Source organism: Sturnira hondurensis, unplaced genomic scaffold (assembly GCF_014824575.4).
Source record: "Sturnira hondurensis isolate 20B ecotype Veracruz unplaced genomic scaffold, ASM1482457v3 Scaffold0009932, whole genome shotgun sequence".
NCBI lineage: Eukaryota > Metazoa > Chordata > Mammalia > Chiroptera > Phyllostomidae > Sturnira > Sturnira hondurensis.
Window position 1 is genome coordinate 1 of NW_028082563.1, and position 25,773 is coordinate 25,773.

A 25,773-nucleotide genomic window follows, 5' to 3' on the forward strand; every position below is an offset into this window, starting at 1 on the left:
TCATAGGAATTTTTTTAAGGGGAAATTGAGCAAAGGAAGGAGAGTGAGCAGCATGTGATTGTTGCAATTGGCTGTTGATAGAGGCGTATTCTGTGTTTTAGTGCTTGATCATGAGTAAACCCAGACTTCAGAGATCTGTGAGAAGAAAAGTAGCTTGAGTAAGATTTGATCAAGAAAAAGCAATACTTAAGTAAGAAACAGGCAGTTGATGAACACCGAACTCTGGAAATTGGACTCACCCCTCCGCCCCCCTTCCCTGGGGTTTGTTGTTGCTGCTTGCAGTTGGTTGTAGTTCTTTGTTCACTGGCTTTTTCTGGTCTGTGGAGTGAACTGTTTTTATAAAGATTATACAGTAGTCCCCTCCTTTTCTGTGGGGGAGAAGGGGAGACCTTTCAAGGCCACCTGTGGATGCCTGAAAGCATGAACAGTACCAAACACTGTCTATACTATGTTTATTCCTACATGTACATTCTTATGATAAAGTTTAATTTAAATGAAGCACAGAGACCAGTAAGAATAATAAAACTAGACTAGTTATTATAATATACTATAGTAAAAGTTACATGAATGTGGTCTCTCTCTTTCTGTCTGTCTCCCATAATTTGTTTATATTTTAGTCCAAACATATTTCTGAATCTGTCTAATCACTTCTACTTTCAGTTAATGGCTTGGTGTCACTCTTTTCAGGGATTCCCTTGCTAAAGTCTTTTCATAGGCTCAGTGCTTTTTGGCACAACATGGTGGTGTGGATCAGAACACATTTTCTGTCGCTGTCTTCCACCCACACATTTAATGTCTGTTTCAACTTAGCTAAGCACTTACCACACACTGTGGTCGTAACTTTTGCAGTTTGAGGCGTGACATTCAAAACTAGCACAAATTTTGCTCTCTTCTCAATTTCACGGATAAAAGATTTGTTCTCATCAGGGGTCTTAGCAGCCTCATCAGATATTTTTTTTTTCCCTTGGTAAATTGAAAACGTTCACTCTGTGGCTTCTCTTTGGCCTATTTGAGTTGACACCATTACTCTTGTGTTTGGGGGACTTTATTAAGGAGAAAATAGGCCATTTGACCAATAGCACCACATTTGTATGGCAGTTGCTGTGATGAACGAGAAGGCTACTAAGTGACTAATGAGTGGGAAGTGTATGCCTAGACACTGGGCAAAGGCATGATTCATACCAGACACTGGTATGGACTGAGCAGGATAGCCTGAGTTTTCTCATGCTCCTCAGAATGGTGCAAAATTTAACGTTGTAAACATATGAATTGTTTATAGCTAGAATTTTCTGTTTAATGTTTTTTCACCAGGTTGACTGATGGTCATTGAAATTGCAGAAAGTGAAACTGTAGATTCGGTTATTCCTTTCTTTTGTTAAAATTGGATTTAGTGAGAGAGAGGAAGAAGGAAAAAGAGAGAATAAAACACAGATTTGTGGTCCCACTTATTTATGCACTCTTCGATTGCTTCCTATATGTGCCCTGAGAGGGATCCAACCCACAACCTTGGCATATTGGGGATGATGCTCTGATCAACTGAGCTACGCTGCCATGGCCAAGGGGGGTTTTACTTTATAAATGTTAGTGTATACTTTGGCCTCTGTGGTCTTTGAAGTCTCTAATGTCAGCTTAGAGAACACCCAGTGATTGAAAGAGTTCCTTGAATGCCTGGAGCAACCAAAACAACAACAACAACAACAACAACAACAACAACAACAACAACAGACAAAACACAAACTCTCCAGGCTTTATAAAAATGGCTTTGTTTGGGGAACTCTTTTAACCTTTAGCTGAGCCATTTAAAACTTGCCTTAGCGTACATACACACTTTCTCTTTGTGTACAAGCAGATATACAACATAGAGTGTTGAGTCTTTGGAGGCCTTTTCTGAGCATGCATCCTGTCGTGGATGTGTGTGATCTTCTAGATTCCCTTTGAACACCTGGAGCCTTTTCAAAGACCTATTCTTCACATATCTTCTGTTCCAAACTCCTTCCTCACACTCTGCTCTTTCTGTATGCTGCCTCTGTTGTCTATTTGTTATTCCATGACCCTGGTGGCTGTGTCTGTTTCTCTAACATTTGACACTAGGAGACTATATAGCCCTGAGAAAATGCCAAGGCTGGCGAAACAAGACCTATCTCTTGGCTGCTCCTTGGGGAGAGCTGCCATATAGGTCAAAACCTACCATCAGTTTTCCTAAGAGCAGGGTCTCTGTTACCAAGTGAGGCACCAGTGAGGCACCAGCAAGCCACAGCAGAAGTGCTGCTATCCACCTCAGTGCGGGGATTAGGGAAGGATAGGTAGGTACGTTTAAAAGTTACAACCTTCTTTTACTAAAGTAGAGCAGCTTCCTGTTTCACTAAGCAATTCTTTGGTGGTTGTAAGTTCTGATGAGATTCCAGAATGTCAAAAAAGTGGATTTTGACAGTTTTTGCCAGTTTAATCATTGCTTTAGTATAGGATATATTTTTGGAACTGCCTCCTTCACAGTTTTCACTGATGTCTCTCCATTATAAATTTAACTTTGTAAAGTGGTATGTGATTAACAAATTTGATCGAAAATTAAAACCTTTTTTACATGACAGGGCCCCTAGTCAGTGAAGTTTATAGTTAACTATACGATAGTGTAATTGATAGTGTGAAAAGCCAGACTCCTTGAAAAGTGGTTGCCTATATTAACTTCTAAAGAAATGTTTGGAGTAAATTCCTTTGCCTGATTTTCCTTCTCGCACTTCGTTTTCTTTGGTTCTAGTGTGACCGTAAATAACTTTAAGTAAGGGGGAAAAGATGGCTATGTATTTGTATTTGAAATAGCTAAAGTGTTAAAATTTAATGTGGTGTTCAACAGCATTGAGCATCGACAATTTTAGTATTTTCGGAAGAGAAAAGGCATAGACCGTGAGATTATATTTTTGTTTTTCAATAAATTTCCTACTTAACTTATGTTGGCACTTTCGCCTATGTAAATTCTACTTTACTTGGTGGAAGAGACTGATGCGGTCTTCCCGTGCTACAAGCATAATTTGTATTGATGTGTATTTTGGGGATGTTGCTTTAAATCCCACATAATGGCCATTTTTTTAAAAAGTGTCACACGAATGACATTGGTTCTCCCCACTTCTCTACCCTTTAATCTGCAAAGAGGACACTGTGTTTTTCTGTTTCTATAATGTAGAATAGTTTGGTGTTTCTATAATGTAGAAATAGTTTCTAGATGTTGTTCTGGTAGTTTAAAAGATAATTTTTTGAAGTATTGAAGTGTAGGTCACATTAATGTGATTGTGTGGTAGGCAGATAATGTCCCCCCAGAAGATGTCTGTGCCCTAATCTCCAGAACCTTTGAAAGTATTACATTACCCTGCATGGCAAAAGGGACCCCTGAGGTATAATTTTGTAGAACCTTGAGATGAGGAGTTTGTCCTGGATTTGTCTGAGTGGTTTCAGTGTAATCAGAAGGGTTCTTACAATAGGAAAGCAGGGTGGGGGGTCACAGTTCGAGGAGAAGATGTCATGATGAAAGTAAACATCGGAAAGTTGTCTAAAGATGCTATGTTGCAGGTGTTGAAGAAGGAGATAGGGATAACAAACGGAGGAAAGCAGGTGGCTTTTACAACCTGGAAAAGAGAAGGAAACAGACTCTCCTCACGAGCCTTCAGCAGGAATATAGGCCTGCTGACTCATTTTGGACTTTTGACCTACAGAACTGTGAGATAATAAGTGTGAATTTGAATTCATTAGGTTTGTGGTAATTTGTGGCAGCAGTGATAGGAAACTAGTATAGCATGCATTCTGTAAAATGTCCTGATTCATGAAGTATTAGACCGTGGGCCAGCAATTTACATTTATGATGTATCTAATCTTGGTGCTTTGTAAAGTAAGTAAAGTAGGTACGGTATGTACATCCTAGGTTACAGGTGAGGAAACTTAAGAGGTTGACCTCTCCCAATGGCCATATAAGAAGAGGTGGAAAGTGGTATATTCAAAGACTGGCCCTTGTGGTTCCAAAGGTGTTGTCCAGTTTGTCTGTCTCATAATCTCTTAACACAATTATTGAGGACAGTGAAGGGCAAAAATAGCTTCCTTGTTGAATATGAGCAAAAGTTGGTGGTAGGTAAATGAGTAATAATTTTTACTAAATGAAAATAAATTATTAAGGGCAGGAATCTGTGATTAAGAGGTATCAGAAATTTGTTGTAACCTAGGGACCAGAGGAGTAGATACATATCCTTCTAGGCTTTACACTTACTATTTCACTTATTTGGCACTAAGTGGGCTTTAAGGCACATTATTTAGGAAGTGTGCTGCACTGTAACTCCCTGAAAAGCCATCCATTCTAACTTGGAAATTTCTCCAGTGTAGCTTGGAAAAATTATAAGACTGCTTTGGAATTTTGCTGTCAGTTAAAGTGTCAAGTAGAGAGGCCCATTTTAATTTTGTTAAATAAGGCCCATACAACATAGCGTTAACAGATACTAAGTTGTCTGGATATGTAGGACAGGTAAAAAGAGAAGACTCGATGTTTCAAAGGTCCATCATTATTGTTCACATGGAGCCAAGGAAGAAGGCTTTGCATAACTGGGACAGAGATGTTCCACTTAGCCAACCTGTGAAAGCAGAGGGCCATTTTTATGTTTAGGAGGCTGCGGCTTAAAGATGCTAATTGTGTGACCTAACCTCTACCACTCTTTCATTGGACAATTAAAATGCTTGGATATCCTGATCATTCACTGGACAATTAAAATGCTTGGATATCCTGATCATTTTACTGCCAAGATCAGTGTTTAGATTCATGTTGGAAATAATCATTGAATTACAGTTAGAGCTACATGTGATTTTTTTCAGCCCCTTTTATTTTTATGGATAAAATGGCCTCAGATTGTGTTTGCTTTAAAAGAAAAACGTTTTACATGATATAATGTGCTACCACTTTAGAACCCACTAATACATATACAGCCTAGTAGTATCTGTGCTACTAGTGTGGATGTTACCAAACTAAACACGACTGCTTCATAACTTGCTGTTTTCTGAACTATTTTGCTCATCCCTGGCTTCTTCAGTGGTGGAAGAAATTAGATTCTCCCATCCCTTAAGTTTAGCATTGGTTACTCATCTTATGTACCTATAGCACATCTTCATGTACTATAATTTACTGCACCAGTCACTCTAGTTGTTTGGACCATGCAGAGGTAGTATTTGCAGTCACTCCTGGGGTGTTGTCTTGTCCCCAACTATTTTTTGTTGCTCTTCTTCGACTACAGTTGTCTTCATTTTCCCACCACCACTTTCCCCTGCCCCACCCTCAATCCTATGCCCCTTTGTCTTTGTCCATGTGTCCTTTATACATGTTCATGACAATCCTTCCCCTTTTCTCCCTCCCCTCCTCCATTATCCCCTTTTCTACCCTTTTTTACCCCCTTTTCTACCTCCCCTCTGGTTACTGTCAGTTTGGTGGGTTTTTTTTCCCCCAAGGTTTTAGAGAGATGGGGACAGAGGGAGAAAGAGAGGAAGAGAAACATCAGTGTGTGGTTGCCTCTCATGTGGCCCCCACTGGGGACCTGCCTTGCAACCCAGGCATGTGTCCTGACTGGGAACCGAACCAGCGACCCTTGGGTTCACAGCCTGCACTTAATCCACTGAGCTACACCAGCCAGGGCGGTTCATTCTTAATTTCAATGTCTCTGGTTCTATTTTGCTTGCATGTTTGTTGTGTTGATTAGGTTCCACTGATAGGTGAGATCCTATGGTTTTTGTCTTTCACTGCCTGGCTTGTTTCACTTAGCAGTGCTCTCCAGTTCTACCCATGCTGTCCCAAAGGGAAGGAGATCCTTCTCTCTTTCTGCTGCATGGCATTCTACCATGTAAATGTGCCATAGTGTTTGGATTCACTCATTTACTGTTGGGTACCTAGGTTGCTTCCACCACTTGGCAACTGTAAGTTGTGCTGCTGTGAACGTTGGGGTGCATAGGTTCTTGTGCATCGGTGTTTCAGGGTTCTCAGGGTGTAGTCCCAGGAGTGGAATTGCTGGGTCAAAAGGCAGTTCCATCTTTAGTTTTCTGAGAAAATTCCAGGCTGCTTTCCCACCCACAGTGTTATAGGGTTCCCCTTTCTCCACAACCCCACCAGCACTTGTTGTGTGTTGATTTGTTTAGGATGGCCATTCTGACCAGTGTGAGCTGGTATCTCATTATGGTTTTACTTGGCATCTCTCTGATGGCTAGTGATGCTGAGCATCCTTCCATGTGGCTCTGGGCCTTCCATATGTCCTCTGTGGAGAAATGCATGTTCAGGTACTTTCCCCATTTTTTAAATGGGTTGCTTGTCTACCTGGAGTGGAGTTGTGTGACTTTATACATTTTGGAGGGCAAACCCTTGTCTGAGGTATCATTGGCCAATATATTTTCTCATACAGTTGGTTCCCTTTTTGCATTTTGTCATTTCCCTCTTGTTATTTTGCAGGTATTTTCTGTAGCCGTGCAGAAGCTTTTTATTTTGATGAGATCCCATTTGTTTACTCTTTCCTTTATGTCCCTTGCTCTAGGGGACATATCAGTGACAGTATTGCTATGTAGAATATCTTGAGATTTCCCTGCCTGTGTTCTCCTCTAGGACTTTTCATGGTGCCACAACTTATATCTAAGTATTTTGTCCGTCTGGGTTTTATTTGGGTATGTGGTCAAGTTTTATCTTTTTTGCATGTAGGTGTCCAGATCTCCCAACACCATTTGTTGAAGAGACTATTTTTACTCCATTTTATGTGCCTGCCTCCTTTCTTGAATATTCATCGACCATAGAGACATTGGGCTCCCTATTCTTTTCCATTGGTCTGTGTGTCTGCTCTTGTGCCAGTCCCAGGCTGTTTCGATTACCGTGGCCTTGTAATATATAGTATGATGTCAGGTATGTCATAGTATGATCCCTCCTACTTTGTTCTTCTTTCTCAAATTTCCTGTGGCTCTTCGGGGTTGTGTATGGTTCCATGTACATTTTTGAAGTGTTTGTTCTACATTTGTGAAATATGTCATTGGTACTTTAATAGGGATCACATTGAATTTGTAAATGGCTTTGGGTAGTAGGGACATTTTGAATATGTTAATTCTTCCAATCCATGAACATGGTATGTGCTTCCATTTGTTTGTGTCTTCCTTAATTTCTTTCATCGGTATTGTGTAGTTTTCTGAGTACAGGTCTTTCACCTCCTTGCTTAGGTTTATTCCTAGGTTCTTTATTTTTCTTGTTGAGATATCAAATGGGATTTTTTCCCCTGATTTCTGTTTCTCATATTTCATTGTTGGTGTTTAAAAATGCCTTTGATTTCTGAATATTGACTCTTTATCACACTGCTTTGACAAGCTCACTTATTAGGTCAAATAGTTTTTTGGTGGAGTCTATAGGGTTCTCTAAGCACACTATCATGTCATGTGCAAGCAGTGACAGTTTTAACTACTTCCTCCTTTCCAATTTGGAAGCCTTTTATTTCTTCTTCTTGTCTAGGACTTCCAATGCTATGTTGAATAGTAGTGGTGAAAGCAGGCATCCTTGTATTGCTCCTGATCTTAGTGGGAAAGCTTTTAGTTTTTTTTTTTTTCCCATTGAGTATGATGTTTGCTGTAGGTCTCTTGTATACACACTATATTGAGGAATGCACCCTCCACTCCTACTTGGCTAAGTGTTTTTATCATGAATGGGTGCTCTACCTTTATCAAATGCTTTTTCTGCATCTATTGAAAATATCATGTGATTTTGTCTTTCCTTTTGTTTATGTGATGTATAACATTTATTAATTCACAAATATGGTACCATCCTTGCATCCATGGGATGAATCCCACTTTATCGTGGTCTGTGATCTTTTTGATGTATTGCTGGTTGCAGTTTGACAATATTTTGTGGACAACTTTAGCATCTGGGTTCCTCAGCAATATTGGCCGATATTGAAAACTATTGACCGATAGTTTTCTTTCTTTGTTGTATCTTTATCTGGTTTTGGAATTTGGGTGGTGCTGGCTTTGTAAAAAGAGTTTGGGAGGCTTCCCTCTTCTGGGGTTTTTGGAATAGTCTGAGAACGATAGCAGTTAGCCATTCCTTCAATGCTTTGTAAAATTCTCCTGTGAAACCATCTGGTCGAGGGCTTTAGTGTGACGGGAGTTTTTTGATCACCGCTTCAATTGCACCAGCTGTTATCGGCCTGTTCAGGCTTTCTGATTCTTCTCAATTCAGTTTTGGAAGCTGATATGTTTCTAAAAATTTGTCAATTTCACCCAGTTTTCAAATTTCCTAGTTGTGCATAGTAAAATCTCGCAATCCTTTGTATTTCTGTGGGATCAGTTGTAATCTCTCCTCTTTTCATTTCTGATTTTGTTTATGTGGGTCCTCTCCCTTTTTTCCTTGATGTGTCTTTTTAGTTAGGGCTCGTCAATTTTGTTCATCTTTTCAAAGAACCAGGGCCTGGATGTGTTGGACCTTTGGATTGTTGTTTTCATCTCTGTGTCATTTAATTCTGCTATGATTTTTGGTTATTTCCTCTTCTACTCACTTTGGGCTTTTTTTGTTCTTGTTGTTCCTCCAGTCTTTGTAGATGTAGGGTTAGGTTGTTTATTTGAAATGTTTCCATCTGTTTTAGGAAAGCCTGTATTGCTATGAACTTCCCTTTCAGGACTGCCTTCACTGTGTCCTGTATGTTTGGGACTGTTGTGTGTTCATTTTCATTTGCTTCCAGAAACTTTTTGATTTCTTCCTTGATCTCGTTGTTCACCCATTCATTGTCTAATAGCATGCTCTTTGGTCTCTGTGAGTTTAAGTGAATTTGACTGTTTGGGTTTTTTTTTCCTTGAGGCTGGTTTCTAGTTTCAGTCCCTTGTGGTCTGAGAAAGTGCTTGATACGATTTCAATTTTCCTGAATTTGTTGAGGCTGGTTTTGTGTCCTATTATGTGGTTTAGCTTCAAAAAATGTTCCATGTTTATTTGTAAAGAATGTGTACTTTGCTTTTTGGGGATGAAAGGTTCTATGTATATCTGTTAACTCCATTTGATCAAGGACATTGTTCAATGCTGCAATATCCTTGTTGATATTTTAATTGGAAGATCTGTCCATTCTTGACTGTGGGGTGTTAAAATCTCCTACTGTAAGTGTGTTGCTATCTACATCCTTCCTGAAGTCCTCCAAGATTTTCCTTATGTATTTGGGGGCTCCTATGTTGGGTGCATATATGTTTACAATGTCTATGTGTTCTTGATGGATTCTTCCCTTGGGTGTTACGAAAGGTCCTTCCCTGTCTCTTTTTGTGGCCCTTATGTTGAAGTCTTTGTTTATCTGACATGAGTATTGTTGCCCTTTTTTTCCTGTCCATTTGCTTGGAGTGTTTTTTTTTTTCCCCCCCAACCCTTCCCGTTCAGTCTGTGTAGGTCTTTGGTTCTGAGATGAGTCTCTTCTGGCATCATACATGCACATCACGCTTTCTTATCCACTCACCTCCTCTATGTCTTCTGACTGGAGCATTTAATCCATTCACATTCAAAGTTTCTAATGATGGGTATTTTATCCACTTTCCCCCTTTGTACTGTGTTCCTCTTTCTTTCCCTCCTCTCCTTCCTCTTCTTAAAGCAATCCCTTTAGCATCTCTTGCAATGCTGGTTTGGTGGTGGACATGTATTCTTTCAGCCTTCTTTTGTCTGGGGGACACCTTTTTTTTTTCCTTCCATCTGTTGAGAGCCTTGCTGAGTAGAGTAGTGTTGGTTGCAGGCCTTTGCTTTTCATTACTTGGTATATCTGTTGTTATTCTCTCCTGGATGGAAGTGTTTCTTTTGAGAAATCAGCTGCTAGCCTTATCAGAGCCCCTTTGTATGTTACTTCTTGTCTCTCTGTTGCTGCTTTTAAGATTCTCTCTTTGTCTTTAAAACTTGGCATTTTAATTATGATGTGTCTTGGCATGGGCCTCTTTGGGTTCCTCTTGATTGGGACTCTCTGTGCTTCTTGGACTTGTATGGCTTTTTCTCTCATTAAATTAGGGACGTTTTCCATCCTTACTTTTTCAACCACGTTTTCTATCCATTGCTCTTCTCCTCCTTCTCATATCCCTATTATATGGATATTATTATGGTTCATGTTGTCCTGCAGCTCCCTTAACTCCTCTTCATTATTTTTGAGTCCTTTTTTCCCTTTTATTGCTCTTTCTAGGAGTTATTTTTCTACCTGGTCCTCCAGCTCACTGATTTGATCCTCGGCTTCATCTGGCCTGGTTTTCATTCCTTCTACCGTGTTCCTCAATTCAGAAGTTGTATTCTTCATTTTCTCTTGGCCCTGTGGTTTGTTCCTGTGTCCCTTCTGGTGCTGATACAGTTTTCAGTGAGTTCCTCATAGTTTCCCTGTAGTTTTTGGTAATGTTCACTGAACTTTATGACATTCGTTATAACCATTGTTTTGAACTCAAAATCTGATAGGTACCTTGCCTCTATTTCATTTAGCACTCTTTCTGAGGATCACTCCTTTCTTTTTTATTTGTCTTCCCATTGTTTGTGAGACTCTTCTTCTTTGCCTCTGTTTCTTAAATTGATCTGTGTTGACTTCCTGGCATCACGGCGTTAACTTCTATGGTAGGAGACCTGTGAGATTCAGTGGTGCAGTCTCCTCGGTCTCCTGAACTTGCTGCTCTTGAGATGCCATTTATGTTGGCTGCCTGGATATAACCAGTTTTGATTGTTGTTGGGTCTTTTTTTGGTGGGTCCTTCTGTCCAGCTGGTTGACTGAGGATCACCCCATCCACCAGTCTTGTGTGACATTGTGTATGTGCCTCCAGAAGAAAACCACAAAGCCCAGGAAATAAATACACACTGGCATAAACAACTCCTCTCCACCTTCTGCCCCCACAATCCTACTATCAACAGCAATTGAACCAGTATTAATAAGGGTGTAGAGAGATTAAGACCATCATAAGAAAGGAGAACAGATATGAGATAACCTAATGAAAGAAAAATGATTTTGAGAGAGTAGAGGAAGGAGCACTAATCAGAGTTGGCAGTTGGAGCAGTGTGAAGAGAGAAAGTAAAATTTATATCATGAATAAAAAAAAAGAATGAAGAATGTGGAATGGAGTCTGAGAAGGGAAGGATATAGTTTTAGGCTTAAACAGCAATTAAAATAATATAAAATAAAGTAAGAGAGAGAAAGAAAAAGGAAGGAAAATACTAAATAATTAATAAAAAATATAGAAACCAAATTGGAGAAAAGAGATCCACCACAGCACTATCAACAGCAAACGAGCTAAAATTAAAATTCCCATAGGTGGTATGGGAATAAGAAGGACAAAAGAAACAAAAGTCTAAGAGATGTTCAGATGTATGGAAAGTGAATCTGAAATGATGGGAAGGAGGAAATAGTAAGTGAGGGACAAAAACCAGGCTAAGACAGGGAAACATTAAAATTTGGGATGTAAGGAAAGAGACAAAAAGGGGGGGGGGAGGAGAATAAAGAAAAATAAAAGGGCAGGGTGAAAGAGAAGTAGAAGAAAGAAAAAAAGCAGGCTAAGGCAGCACAATTTAAAAATCTGAGATAAAAAATGAGTAGGAGAGGGGACCAACAAAAAATTGATATCTGAAATAGAACATTAGTGCAGCTCTAGAGATAAAAATTGAAAAAAACAATGCAACGACAACTACCCTACCCATAACCAACTAGCAAAGATTGCTAAAGGTGGAGAGAGAATGTGGGCATTTTAATTTAAGGGTGGGGAGAAAGGATGCAGGATGACCACTGACAAGAAAATTGGTTTTGTGTGTCTGGACAGAAAAGAAATAGTAAGACTGTGGCATGGAAACAAGGTGTAGCAAGAGAGAAATGGAAATGAAAATAACACAGGGAAAAGAGGAAGGTAAAATGGGGTAAGAGATGGGAGGGGCAGAATGCGTGAATTGAAATACACTGTAGTATATACAGTCCAGTGACTTGATGTATACAAACTTGCTGGACAAGAAATGAATGTTAAAAAAAAAACTATGTGGGAAAGAAATTATCACAAGTCATGGAGATGAGCACAGTGGCCTTTGTCTCTGTAGCCTGTAGTATTTACCACTGTTTCTTTCCTCTTTGGATCCACCTCTTGTGATGTCAGATGATGACCCTGTCTGACCTTAGACACCCTGTTTGAGACTTCCAGGGACCTACTGTCTGTGGCTGTCTCCTTGAGTTGTTCATGTGGTCACTCTGCACTCAGCGGTCAAGCTGCAGCACCACAGGGCCAGGGCATGGACGCTCCAGGGATCCAGGACCATGTCACTCTCGTGAGAGACAACCAGAGTTGGAATGTTTTAGGGCTCATTTTGTAGTTGGGAGAGTGTACCCCTAGGCTGTCTTGGTTTTGCTGTTGGGAGAAAGAAGGGATCAGCAGCCTCAAAGTGATTACATTTCTTGGATTTCTTTTTCCTGAAATTGGCTTTGTGACACATCCTGATCATTATGCAGGGGAGGGGGATGATGTCCTTCTGCAAACAGCTGCAATCCACAGCCCAGCTTCCCTTCCCAGGCTGTGTGTGTGGATAAGAAGCTGAGGGAAGGAAATAATTTTAGGAGTCTTTTCATCTCCATGTTTTTTTTTTTTGGCACCCTTAACCTGTAATAACGCTAGATGCCTGTGAATCATAGGGAGTGTGGGCAATCCCTTAGGTTTTTATGATAAAAATGTGTCGTTTTCAGACTGCAGATGATCTAGGAAAGTGATCGTGAGACAGATTAGTTCAAAGTCTACAATGGTGTGGTAGACTAGTCAGCCGATTGGAGTAGAGAAGCAACCCTATAACCCTATAACCTGGCCAGCAAGGGGGTACTCCTGATGAGTAATAGCCTTGAGCAGGTTTTAAAGTTTGTAGTTGCTCAGACCTTTAGGATAAGGTGGAGTCAGTGTCCTGTGTGCTGCTTCCTTCCCAATCTGGAGACAACTGGGTCAACTTTTAATGTATGTCGCAAGTCTAGCATGCCTTGGTAGCAAGGGCATTGAGAGTTAATGAGTTCTGCACACCCATGCCCATCCTAGGTTCCTCATAAGTGGTGCTGAGGCAGAACAGGAGCCAACGGGATCCTGTTGGGTTTCAGCTTAACTGAGTCATCAACAAGCCAGACCCAGGCGTTTGAAGACCCTCGGTTGATCTCACTGGGCCAGAGACTTCATAGGCAACATATATCCAACACAGGCTTGAGTAATGGACACGTTTTTGTATGAAGTTGAGATGCTCTTGGGTCTAGATAGGTAAATTCTTGACAATGCCATTTTGATATGACCAGTGAAGCTTGTTGGGCCTTTTCTGTGTGATTAATTTTACAGACTAAGTTAATCCACTCCAAAAAAAAGAACATGAGCCTTGAGAGTCAGGAAGGCTCTATGGATTTAAGTGTTTGGTGTTAGCAAGAGTGCAGGGGCAAGCTGATACAAAAGGGATATACCTGGTAAGTGTGGAAGGCTGCTTTTCTTTACCACAGAGACTTGGAACAAAATGGAATTGTCAGGGCTTATGGGCCCCCCAAAACCTCTATTTGTGGCTTTTGCAAAGGGAAGAACTCCCACTGGCACTTAGGGGATGGTTAAGTAAATGCTTACTACACTACATATGCAGTGTTTCTATGTGCATGTGCAGTAATTCATACTATATATTCAAATATAAGAATAACAATAATAGTACATTTATTCAGCCTTGAGCAGATTGGTCTAGCTTCATTTGTTTACTGTGAACGCTGCCCAAACCCCATCAGTTGAATTCAGTAATTTCTTGCCCTCACAGAACCAATCTGCTCAGAACCAATGGCACAGTTACTTGGGTGCTTGTTTCCAATAGAATCTTACAAGTTTGAATTTTCTCTTCTCCACAGCATATAGGATGGATGTTTTTGGCCTTTGGTTCCTTTGTGGCATGATAAACCTTGGCCCAAGCCTAACACCTTTCTCCTTAAGGGGTCCTAAAGTTAGAGTATACATAGGGTACTGAGGGAGAAATCAGTGGGCATGAAGACAGGGAGAGCTGGTCCAAATGTTAATAAGCAAAATGTGGTTACTTTTCTCTTTTGCTTTTGAGTAGTTTTGAAAGCTTAGCCAGGCTCTTTGTGCCTATGACTTAGCCTTCATTTCACCTTGAAGGCAAGACTGACTAGTCTTATGTGGTAACTTTATTTTTTAAATTTATTTTTAATACTTCTTTTTTTGAAAAGATTTACTTAATTTATTTTTTTAGAGAGAGAGGAAGAGGAGAAAGAGAGGGAGAGAAACATCAGTGTGTGGTTGCCTCTCATGCACCCCCTGCTGGGGACCTGGCCTGCAACCCAGACTCTTCTTCTTTGCCTCCATCCTACATGCTCCTTTGATTCCCAGGCATGTGCCCTGACTGGGAATCAAACTCTCGACCCTTTGGTTCACAAGCTGTCACTCAATCCACTGAGCCACACTAGCCAGGGCTTAGGTAACTTTTAAAAGTCCTGTGTTCATCTTCTTTCCCAGTGTCTCTCTTCGCAGGTTTTTTTTCTCTACTGTATGTTTGTTTGTTTGTTTCTCGATTGCTGCCCCTTTACTCTCGGTTGCTGAAATCACTAATTGTGTCTTTGATGTTTCTACCTAAAAGCTTCCCGGGACAGTTCCCCCAAGGGCAAGAAAAGGCACACCCATGTACAGGTTTCTCAGGGACCTCTCAGACAGGTTGTATGGGACCAGAAGCTTTTCAAAATATTCTCTCTGTTGTTCCCTCTGGCGCTATTAGCTTGCACTGATAAATACTGTGGGGAGCCGTCCCTAGGGTGCTCTTGGCCTGGGGTGTGGAATTATAAGTGGGAGGCTGGAAATTGCATGGTGCTCTCCTACTGCAAAGCAAATGCTTTTTTATTCACTTGCATTGGGCTGTTATTTTGTGCTATAAGTATTTGGAAGATTTCAGAGTTTTCAGAAGTTGATTCTGATAGATCCTGCTGGCGCTTCGTTGTTGAAGCTATGGTGCCTTGGAGTTTCTAATCCACCATTATGGTAGTGCCTCCTCTGTGTTTTCCTTTAGTGATTCAAAGAAACATTGTTATTCTATTTTTTTTTAAAGCTCTGAAACCTTGCCAAATGATGGCATATGTCTGTTGGTTGTACCATGCACAAAAAGTAAAAACTACATTAAAATATGAACGAAGTAATGCAGAAAACTGTATTTTTAAGTGCCGCATAGTTTTTTTTTAAGATTTTATTTATTATTTATATTTAGAGGGGAAGGAGAGAGGGAGAGAAACATCAACGTACGGTTGCCTTTTGTGCATCCCCTGCTGGTACTTAGCCTGCAAGGAACCAGCCTGCAACCCAGGCATGTGCCCTGACTGGGAATCGAACTGCGATTGTCTGGTTTGCAGGCCCGCGCTCAATCCACTGAGCTACGCCCGCCAGGGCCTGTGCCGCATAGTTTTCCTCCCTTGATTACATTTGGTTTAACCCCTTTCTTCCTGTTTTTTCTTCCCTATTTCTTCTAGCTTATAGTTGGCACTATGGAAGAATCTAGAATTTGCAGACAAGGAGTAAAAGCAGTTATGTTGCATAACTGCCAACCAAACAGTATTCTTCAGCATCAAGACTCAAATTGTGGTGGCACAAGTAACAAATATTCACTGGACAAGGATGAAGGCAGTGACTCTATAATAAAAAACAGTAATTTGATGAGCCCACTGTTTTGCACACAGGAGTCAAGAGAGAAACCTCCTCGGGTAGACGCTGGGACAGATCCCTCTGATAGTCCACAAGATTCAGAGTGCAACAGGAACAGAGGAAAAACCTTAGGTAATCATGTCTGCTCAGTGGCTGGACATTTTCATGCATAGCTCATTTACTTATGTTTTCGGCAGCACATGTGATTATGTGATGCGAACGGGTTTGAAGTAGATGTTGTTTAGCTACTACACTTACTTTCATGTTGGTCAGGTCAGTGTGCCTGGCTGCTGCAAGTATATGCATGAGGCAAAAACGCAGAGTAGGAAGCTTAGTAAAGCTTAGTTATTTCTCTCTGAATTATCAAGAATTGTTTTGTTTTTTTTTTTTCTGAAAACGTGTGTGGCCAGTTTTGCAGAGGTGGTATTCTATTTGCCTTGTTGTTTGATCTTTTAAAGTGGTCTAACCAATACTTACAGTTAACACTGTATATTTGCTCCATTTCCTTAAATGAAATTCACTAAAATTTAGAAATTACATATGTTATCCCCTGTTTACAAAGTGAATTAATAAGAGTGGATTTCAGGTTAGGTTTTCCTCCCTCGTACTGTTGACTCACCGGTTGCCCTTCAGCATTTTATTACAATTTCATGTAACAATTACCTTGTCTGATTTGACTGATTTATGCATAGGACTATAACTACAACTTTCTTTCCTTAATCTGTTACCCTTAAGTACTTTAAAGCTTGGAAGGAGATGGAAAGTGTCTATAACTTCTTGCAAGCAAGACAGATATCTTCAAAACTGTGTATAAAATATACTTTCGGGTTAAAAATTGTTTAGTTTAAAGCGGCTAGAGTTTATAACCTTAAGAAAATTGCAGTCTACCTTTATTATTTCTTACACATTAAGTAGTTATATTCGTCTTTTTATTTGGCATTGGATTTAATAAAAGGTTTTAGTACTAAAATTTCCTGTGCATAGGAAAGTGTTCATTTGGAAGTCAGCCTGTTCCTCCGTTCCCCTAAGTAGCAGACTGTAAGGTGTACAAAATATTAAAGATTTCTTCAGATTCAAAAAAGAAGGAGGAGAAAGAAATATTCATGTATTCACATACAGGAGTGAACATTTTAGCAAATAAGTATGTACCTACCCTCCAGGGCAATAAATCAAACTTTATTGTTTATGTCAAACCATAATTTTTTTCCGATGTATTTCAGTCATCTCCTTCTCCCCACCACAGCTTTTGATGTGCTCTTTTTAAAACTCTTCCCATTTAACCATAAAACTCTTCAGGGAAGAGTTTTTTCTTCCCTCAGAGTTTTGTCTTCCCCCTTTTGGTGCTATCATCAGTTAATATCCAGATTATGCTTGGTAAATCATCAGAAAACAATTAGAACTCAAACTGGTCACAGGAAAAATTTTGTGTCACATGAGACTATGTGCATTTGAGATACAGGCAGACTTTGTAGCTTTTTGAATAGCTTTCTGAACTTCCTTGTGTATTTGTCTCTGATAGGAGGAAGTTCTTAAAAACCTTCCCACCCTTTGTAAAACATCTTAACTTGGAATCATTGATTAGGCAAGTACTTTTAAGCTTTCAGTCAGTGTTCTTACAGTTCAAGTGCCAGTTGGCCAATATCTACCAGTGTTAGTTGGCACATGAAGAAGTTTGGGTGTGGGAAGCTAATAAATCCTAATTTGAAATTGGTTTCTCTAATTTAGCTGATGAATCTCTGTATCTAACAGATTGAAGTAATTTTATCTCCTGGTTCTTTTCTTCTTTTATATGATTAATCACTAGGGAAAGAAGTATTATTATTGATGCAAGCCTTAAATACTCTTTCAACTCCAGAGGAGAAGCTGGCAGCTCTCTGTAAGAAATATGCTGATCTCGTGAGTATTAAGAGAGCAAGGCCCATATAGACAAACTGTGTGTGTGCTTGATAAGCTTTTCATATATCATTTTAAGAGAGCTTTATATGTAAATTATATTTTATTTCATAGTTGGAGGGAATAATCTGATTTCTTGGAAGTTAGGTTGGTTGTATGGCCTTGTTCTATGATGTGCTGAACATTATTATGTTTTCTGAGGTGTGGAATAGATATCCTAACACTTAGCCTCAGCATTTCTAGGTCATTGTGTTCATTTGTATATTTCTGTGCCTCTCTTTTGGGAGTGAGTGATTTCTGTGTTTAAATTCAGAAATTGTAGACATGAAAGAATAACTAGGGTCAGGAGCTGTAACCATGTTGATTGAAATTATATGTTCTGTGAAATAGTCTTGTACAGAGGTATTTTTCATTTTTTATTGAATTTATTGGGGTGGCACTGGTTAGAAAAAATATTTCAACCAGTATACTGCGAGAATTTTAAAAACAGGCAATACCTGACTATTTAGTCAGGGGCAGTAATCACTTTTTCCCTTAGATTGTGAAATAAAATACATGACAACAGTCAACACAACGATAGTCATGTGGTGGGAATGAGTAAAAATGATACTCGTTTTTTGGTTAGATAGTTGTAAATATAGTACATTCTTTGGTGGAGAAGTTTAGTAATTAGTTTATTTGTGCCACGAGCTGAAATAGGTTGGAAATTGCTGCTCCAGCAGAATAGCCACATCATGAAAATCAAATGAACAGTGGAAGAAAAAGAAGACTGAAACACAAAAATAAAAGAAAAAGATAGATGGGCAAAAAACTATAAATTGGGTAGAAACAGCAGCAGAATAGAAGGTGAAGTAGTTCACTTGGTGATGGGACAGATGGCAGCCAGACATGAAAGGACTAGAAAAGAAAGACTATTGACTTGCAGAGTAGTCTAGGGTACTGTCAGACTCATGCAGGTCACTTGGGCATCTTGTCAAGTTGGGGTTCCGATTCAGTACGTGTGAAAAACACTTTACATTAGATATGGAGTGGACTGGGAGAGATGGCTAAGGTACTACATTGTAACAAGTGCCAAGGTGATGTCCAGGAGTCAAGCGGTGTATTATTTATTTATATAGAATTTGGGTGGGAGGGGTTGCCAGGAAGGGGAGGAAGGAGGATATGCTAAGCATTTGTTTCAGGAAGTGATGCATTAGGTACTTGCATAATGTAGTACCCTCTCTTTGATTTAGTTTTATCCCCGTGGAGGGCAGCCGTTCTTGTGAATAATAAAAGCTACACATATTTTGGTTTTAAAACATGTTTTTAAATGCATTCCCTAAAAAATAGAGTTAGGGTATGTAACAGTGAGACCACCTGGAAGTATATCAGTCAAAGAAACAAGAAGAGGGCTACGTGGAGGTGAAAGAGACTGGTGTGTACACCACACCCCAGAGCAGTGACCCACTTTGAGAGAGAATTCACAAACTTAGAGCTTTGCCTTTATAGGCAAAGTGTTTGTACCCTGCATTAGGCATGGCAGCTTTTAACATAAACACCTTTCATGGCTGACTGCATCTGTCCCATCACCAAGTCAACTACATCACCTCCTGTTCTGCTACTGTTTCTACCTAATTCATACTCCTTTCTCTATTCATAGTTTTCTTTTCTTTTGTTTAAGTCTTCTTTTTGTACCACTGCTCATTTGATTTTCATCACTTGGCTCTTCCACCAGAGAGTATCTTACATATCCAAAAGTGCCCAAATCATCCGACGTTGAAAAACCGATATGGTGAGAGTCCGGGAGATCAAAAAGTCTGTAGCTCATGCCTGGACTCTCTAGCCCCAGGGAGGAGCAACCATTTCAAAAGTGTTCACACTGTTAAGTGGAAGAGATTCATTTTCTAATCTAAAGATCATGGGCCTGAGGGTCAGGGGCCTGTTGGGATACTCTTCATGAATGCAGGTATTGGTGAGTACCATTTTCACACTTTCCTACCTTGCTACAGTTGTCTGTTGCTTTTATTATTATTTTTTAACTCTAGAGTCTATTTTTTCATTTGGTGTTTTCATTTTTACCCTTCAGCTGGTGGTTGTGCTTTTCCCTATGTCTTGCTAAAGCCAGTGGGAGACATCTCTTTATTTTTTTTCCTCAGCAGGGGCCATCTGTGTTCTCTACCCATGCCATGCTCCAGTGTGCTAGTATCTCTGGGAGGTGAACTTTTAAGCATGTCTGGTGCTCTGGTTTTTGTAGCTGCTGCCCTGGGGACAAGTCCTGATCCCTGGCCTACTTGCATTTCTTGTTCCCATGAGTCTCTAACAACCATGGACACAGCTCTTGGTGGAGTGTGACCCCCAGGATACTGCACAGACATCAGAGTGTAACACAACCCTATCTTTCTGAGAAAGGTGCCTACTTCCTTGTCTAGGAGCTTTGGTCTGTGGGGCAGGCTTTACACTCTCATCCTGCCTCTCTACAGCTCCCAGTATCTCCTAGAAAGGAGCTTATACTCACACTTCTTGTCTGGAGTCCTGATTTTAGTGACTGTCACTCAGGGGACACCTCCAGATCACCTGGTCTTGGGGTGATCTCAGTGTGCGCTTACACCTGCATTCCCACAGGGCTGTGTATGTACTTGCATACTTTAAAAGTTGCTGAGTTTCTGGCATCATCTAGCTGCTGGCTGAGATTCTCCCTCTCCACTCTTTGGGCCACTGAGGTCTTGGCTCAGCTGCAGTAACTTGGAGCTATTGAAAATAAAATGGGCTGCTTGGATGAAGTTTCAAGAGACCAGCAAGAACTACAGCAAGGTAGGACAGTGGGTTCCTCTACATGAAGCCACTCCTTCAAGCCTGAAAGAGGGTTCTTTCATCTTACATAGAAAAAAAATAGTCAGTCAAATGGTGTAAGAGAAGCATATACAGTCAAACCTCAGTTCTCAAATGTCTCCTATCTCCTCCAAGTTAGTTTGTGACCAAGTTCATGCAAAAAAATGGCTCAGTTGTTCAATAAAAGTTCACTCCTTGACACAACTGCCCTTTCACGCTGATGCCTGTGTGAGTAGTCACATGCCACTCAGGCAACAATCAAAGGAGACAGTGTGTGAGTATGAGTTGGTTTACCACTATACCTTGTGTTGTTAACATCTCAGCAAATTGTGTTGTAAACATTTGTGGGTCTTTTGCCGTTGTTACTGCTTATCGTTAAAACATTTACAGTAAGTCACCATAGGTTCTAAGTAGCTTAGTGATAGCAGCAAAGTGAAAGGGGAACTCGTAAGGGGGAACAACATAGAACTTAAAAAATAATTGCAAAGTATGGTAGAGATACTCCAGTGTCTGATCTTCCAACTGAGTTTGGCAAGGCAGAATCAACAATTAGTACAATTTTCAAACATCAAGAGACCATCAGCAGTGCTAATGTTGCTAAGGGTGTGAGAGTGCTCACGAAACAATGATCCCAGACCATTGAAGAGGTAGGAAAATTGTTGTTGATTTGGATAAATGAAAAGAAACTAGTGATATCATTTCAATGTCTACAATACGTGAAAAAGCAAAGATGCTGCATGCTGGCCTCATGGAAGACACCCCTGGAATGAGTGCAGAAGTGCTTTGTTTGAGTCTACTCGGGGGTGATTTGAGAAATTTAAGAAAAGAACTGCATTCTAAGTGTAGTGAGGCATGGGGAGGGTGGGTACCATTTCTAACAAAGTAGCTGCTGATAATTTCATCATATAATGTTAAGAAAACACACAGGCTGAGAGATCTGTTACCCAACATGTGTTTGACTGTGATGAGACAGGACTCTTGTGGAAGAAAATGTCAGATCAGACTAGCTACAGCACACAGGAGGAGAAGTCATTGCCAGAACACAAGTCACAAAGGACAGGCTGATATCATTGAGTGGGAATGTGAGTGGGGCCTTGAAGTTGGAGCCTCTGCTCACCTAGTATTCTGAAAGCTGCAAGTTTTCAAGAAAAATAACTTCATGAAAAACAGGTTGAATGTGATATGGGTGACTAATAGCACAGCTCAGTTAACCCAGCAGATTTTTACTGAGTGGATTCATGAAGTGTTTGTCCCACGTATGAAGTAATGCATCCAGGAAAAGCCGCTGCCACTCAGAGTACTTCTTGAAATGCACAGTGCTCCTGCCTGGCTCTAGGCTTGGAGGCCAAATTGGTGAAGGAGTACAGCTTCATCACTGCTAGGTTCTTGCCACCTTACACAACTCCTGTCAGCCAGCCGTGGACCGGCAGGTCACCTCTAACTAGAAATCCTACACAAGGCACTTTCTGAGGTGTTTTGAGGTGACTTCTGAGACTACTGTAACCTTCAGGGAGTTGTGGAAGGAACACTTGCTTGAGGCTTAATATCCTCACTTGCTTGAGGCTTATTGTCAAAGCAAGGGGTGAAGTGGCTTCCGGGACCATGCAATCAGCCTGGGAGAGCTGCAGCCTGAGTCTGTTGCTGGAAGACACATTGTGGGCCCTGTGTGTTGTGGACAATATTGTGTCTCTGGACAAGTTTCCTCAGGCTTGAAGGTGGATGATGATGATGGGGAAGATTTGGTGGAAGCCCACAGCACTGAACTGACCCCCAAGGAACTTCAAGACCACCAGAGGAACCAGCAAGAGATGGAAGCTGAAGGGTCCTCTTCAGAGGCAAAGGGGAGGGAGGATATTCCCACTCCAGTAATCAAAAAAACACTTGGGAAGTGGGAGAAGTTCAAAGTGTTATTGAGAATCATCACCCTGACAAAGAAGTAGCAAAGCATGCAATAAACTTGTTTAATAACAACCCACTGTCTCATGTCACACAGTGTGAAAGTGCAGGCAAAACCAAACATCACTGGATAGATTTTTAGTGAGACAGAGGCCCAGTGAGTCTGAAATAAGTGCTAGCAAAACAAAGAGACAAAAGAGAGAAAGAACCCCAGAAGAGCAGCTACTTGTTCTTTCACAGAAGGGGATCCCCCCCTTCCAAACAATAATGTCCCTCCATCCCTCCATCCCTCTTCTCCATATTCAGTCATCACTAGTTCTCAGCATTAAAGGTAAGTTCCAGTGTGCACATAAATTTTTACTTTTTACTGTGCATATCATTTTATTTTAGTTAAAATATCATTTACATTGCGTTCCTTTTGTTTTTGAGATGCCTGTTTATGAATTAAACACTATGTTAGACATGGGCTATCTATGAGAAAGGTTAAAATGAGGAATCATTTGTGGCTCTGGAATGGATTAATTCAATTTATTTCCTTCCTTTTCTCCCTCCCTCCCTCCCTCCCTCCCTCCCTTCCTTTCCTCCCTCCCTCCTCCCTCCCTCCCTCCCTCCCTTCCTTCCTTCCTTTTTTACCCCCATGACCAGAGGGGTGGGGGGAAGATGACAGTGGGGGAAAGAAGGGGAAGGGTCAAGTCAGGGAACATATATAAAGGACCCCTGGAAAAAAGACAGCAGGGCTGTGGGAGGATTGAAAGTGGAAGGTGTGGGGGCAGGGTGTAGGGCAGAGGAGAATAATAGGGGAAAAATGGGGGCAATTGTAAGTGAACAACAATGAAAAATTCAATTTGCATTATTTCTAATGAAAACATATGATTTATTTTTTGAACAACTTGCTTTTCAAACAGGTTTCAGGAATAAATTAAGTTTGAGAACCAAGGTTCCACTATATTCCAAATGAAAGAACAGGATAGATCCTCACCATGCCCCACCCCGCCCTGCCCCGATCCTCCCCCCAAAAAGCCTTAATGAAATTGACATGACATAAGCAGTTTCCCTAGTAAAGTGTTGAAAGCAATGGTCATAAAGAAACCCACTGAATGTGCAAGAGGAGTGGTTGAACACAGAACTCCCAACACAGAGAGTGTTATAAGACAGTACCTAGTGAAGTTATAGAAGTCAAGACTACAAATAATCACACTGAAGAAAATACAGTAGAAGAATTCAATAACAGATGAACTGGAAAAAAGTAGTCGGTGAACATTAGGAAGTGTAGTAAGCAGTCATCACTAGTGTAGTCTTGCTTACTCTGTCATATCAGTAAATAAATAAATAAATACGTAAGTACGTATATAAGATTTACTTTTAAAAAAAAGCTGAAGAGAGTTTAAGAAAAATAAGGGACAGCACAAAATGGAAAGGAACTAACACCCAGATCCAGGAACTGCAGAGTTTTCCAAAGAGGGACAGAAAACCACAGTGAGACATATCATAGTTAAAACATAAGAATTAAAGGCAAAAGAGGGACTACCAAGCTGTAAAGAGAAAAAAACAAGTTGTTGTGTACAAGGGGATCCTATTCGACTATCAGCAGGATTTTTAGCTGAAACTTTGCAATCCAAAAGAGCACTGGCGTGATATAATCAGAGCACCAAAAGAGAACATCCATTCACGAATACTCTACTGGCAACATTTCCTCTCAGAATTGGAGAGGTACACATTATTTTTTCTAGACAAACAGTAAAGAAATTCATCACCACTAAACCATCCTTACAAGAAATAGTGAAGGGACTGTAAATAGTGCTAATTAGTTGCCAAAATAATGAAAATGTGGAGCTCACTGGTAAAGGTAAATGTTTACAAAAGGCAGTGGATTAGTTTACTTATGGATGTAGTGTGAAACTTAAAAGGCAAAAGTAGTACAAATAACTACAAAAACAATAATTAAGAGATACACTAAACAAAAGTTGTAAAACTAACATTGGAATAAAATGTGTGGTGGTAAGAATAAAAATGAACAGCTTAAGAATGCGTTGAAAATTGTCAACTTAAAATAGGTTGCTATAAGCATGGGAGTTTGTGTGTGTGTGTGTGTGTGTGTGTGTGTGTGTGTGTGTGTGAGAGAGAGAGAGATAAAAGCAAAAATCTATAGCAGATGTATAAAAGAGTCAGCCACACCATTCACTACTTTGTTGTTTGTGTCCATGGGCTATGCATACATGTTCTTTGTCTGATCTCTTCCAGGCAGCTCCAGCCCCCTGCCCTTTGGGATCTGTCAGTCCGTTGCATGCCTCCACACCTCTGGTTTCATTCATCAGTTTAGTTTGTTCATTAGCTTCCACATATCCATGCCATCATATGGTGTTTGTCTTACACTGACTGGCTCATTTTACTTAGCATAATGTCCTCCAAGTCCATCCATGTGGTCGGGAAGGGCAAGAATTCCTTCTTTTTCATAACTGCCTAGTATTCCATTGTGTAAATGTACCACTTTTTTTTCTTTCTTATTAACTCATCTACTGATGGGCACTTGGGTTGCTTCCAGATCTTGACTATTATCAATAATGCTGCTATGAACATGGGAGGGCATACATTCTTTCTGATTGGTGTTTCTGGATTCTTAGAATACATCCCCAGAAGTGCAATTGCTGGCTCAAATGGCAGTTCCAGTTTTAGGTTTTTGAGGTCTGCACTCCCGCCGACAGTGCACGAGGGTTCCCTTTTCTCCACATACTCACCAGCACTTGTTGCTTGTTGATTTATTGATGATGGCCATTCTTAGAGGTTGGAGGTGGTACCCCACTGCAGCTTTAATTTGGATTTTTCTGATGATTAGTGACATTGAGCATCTTTTCATATGTCAATGGGTCATCTCTATGTCCTCTTTGGAGGAGTGTCTGTTAAGATCCATTGGCCATTTTCTAATTGTGGTTTTTGTCTTCCTGGTGTTGAGTTGTGTAAGTTTTTCTATATGTTTTGGAAATTAACCCTTTCTCAGATGTATCATTGGCAAGTGTGTTCTCCCATTTAGCTGCTTCCCTTTTCTTTTTGTTTATGGTGTCTTTTCAGTGTGATGCAGTCCCGCTTGTGTGTATTTTCATTTGCCCTAGGCGACATTGGCAAAAATAACTGCTACACAACGTGTTTGAGATTTTACTGCCTGCATTTTCTTGTAGGATTTCTTTGGCTTCATGACTTACATTGAAATCTCTATCTATTTTGAGTTTATTCTTGTGTGTGGTATAAGTTGGTGGTCTATTTTTACTTCTTTTTGCATCTGTTAATACCAGCCCAATTTTGCAAGACCGTTTATTGGAGGCACTGTTTTTTACTCCACTGATGCTCTTGCCTCCTTTGTCAAATATTAATTGACCATAGAGACATGGGTTTATTTCTGGGCCCTCTGTTCTGTTCCCCTGATCTATGTTTGTTTTTTTGTGCCACTACCAGGCTGTTTTGAGTACAGTGGCCTTGTAGTATAGTTTGATATCAGGTATTGTAATTTCTCCCACTTTGTTCTTTCTCAAGGTTGCT

At 40.3% G+C, this 25,773-nt stretch overlaps 1 protein-coding gene across 1 annotated transcript in view; it reads left to right on the forward strand.

Annotated features, from left to right (window-relative positions):
* Window positions 1–15,473: 15,473 nt before the first annotated feature.
* Window positions 15,474–25,773, forward strand: part of LOC118995190 (gamma-taxilin-like) — a gene marked incomplete at its 5' end in the record, with an annotated part of 77,354 nt that continues 67,054 nt past the window's right edge. The window contains 2 exons of the mRNA XM_037058130.1: window positions 15,474–15,777; window positions 17,450–17,541. Coding sequence (XP_036914025.1) covers window positions 15,474–15,777; window positions 17,450–17,541 — 396 coding nt within the window. The remainder of the gene's footprint in view (window positions 15,778–17,449; window positions 17,542–25,773) is intronic.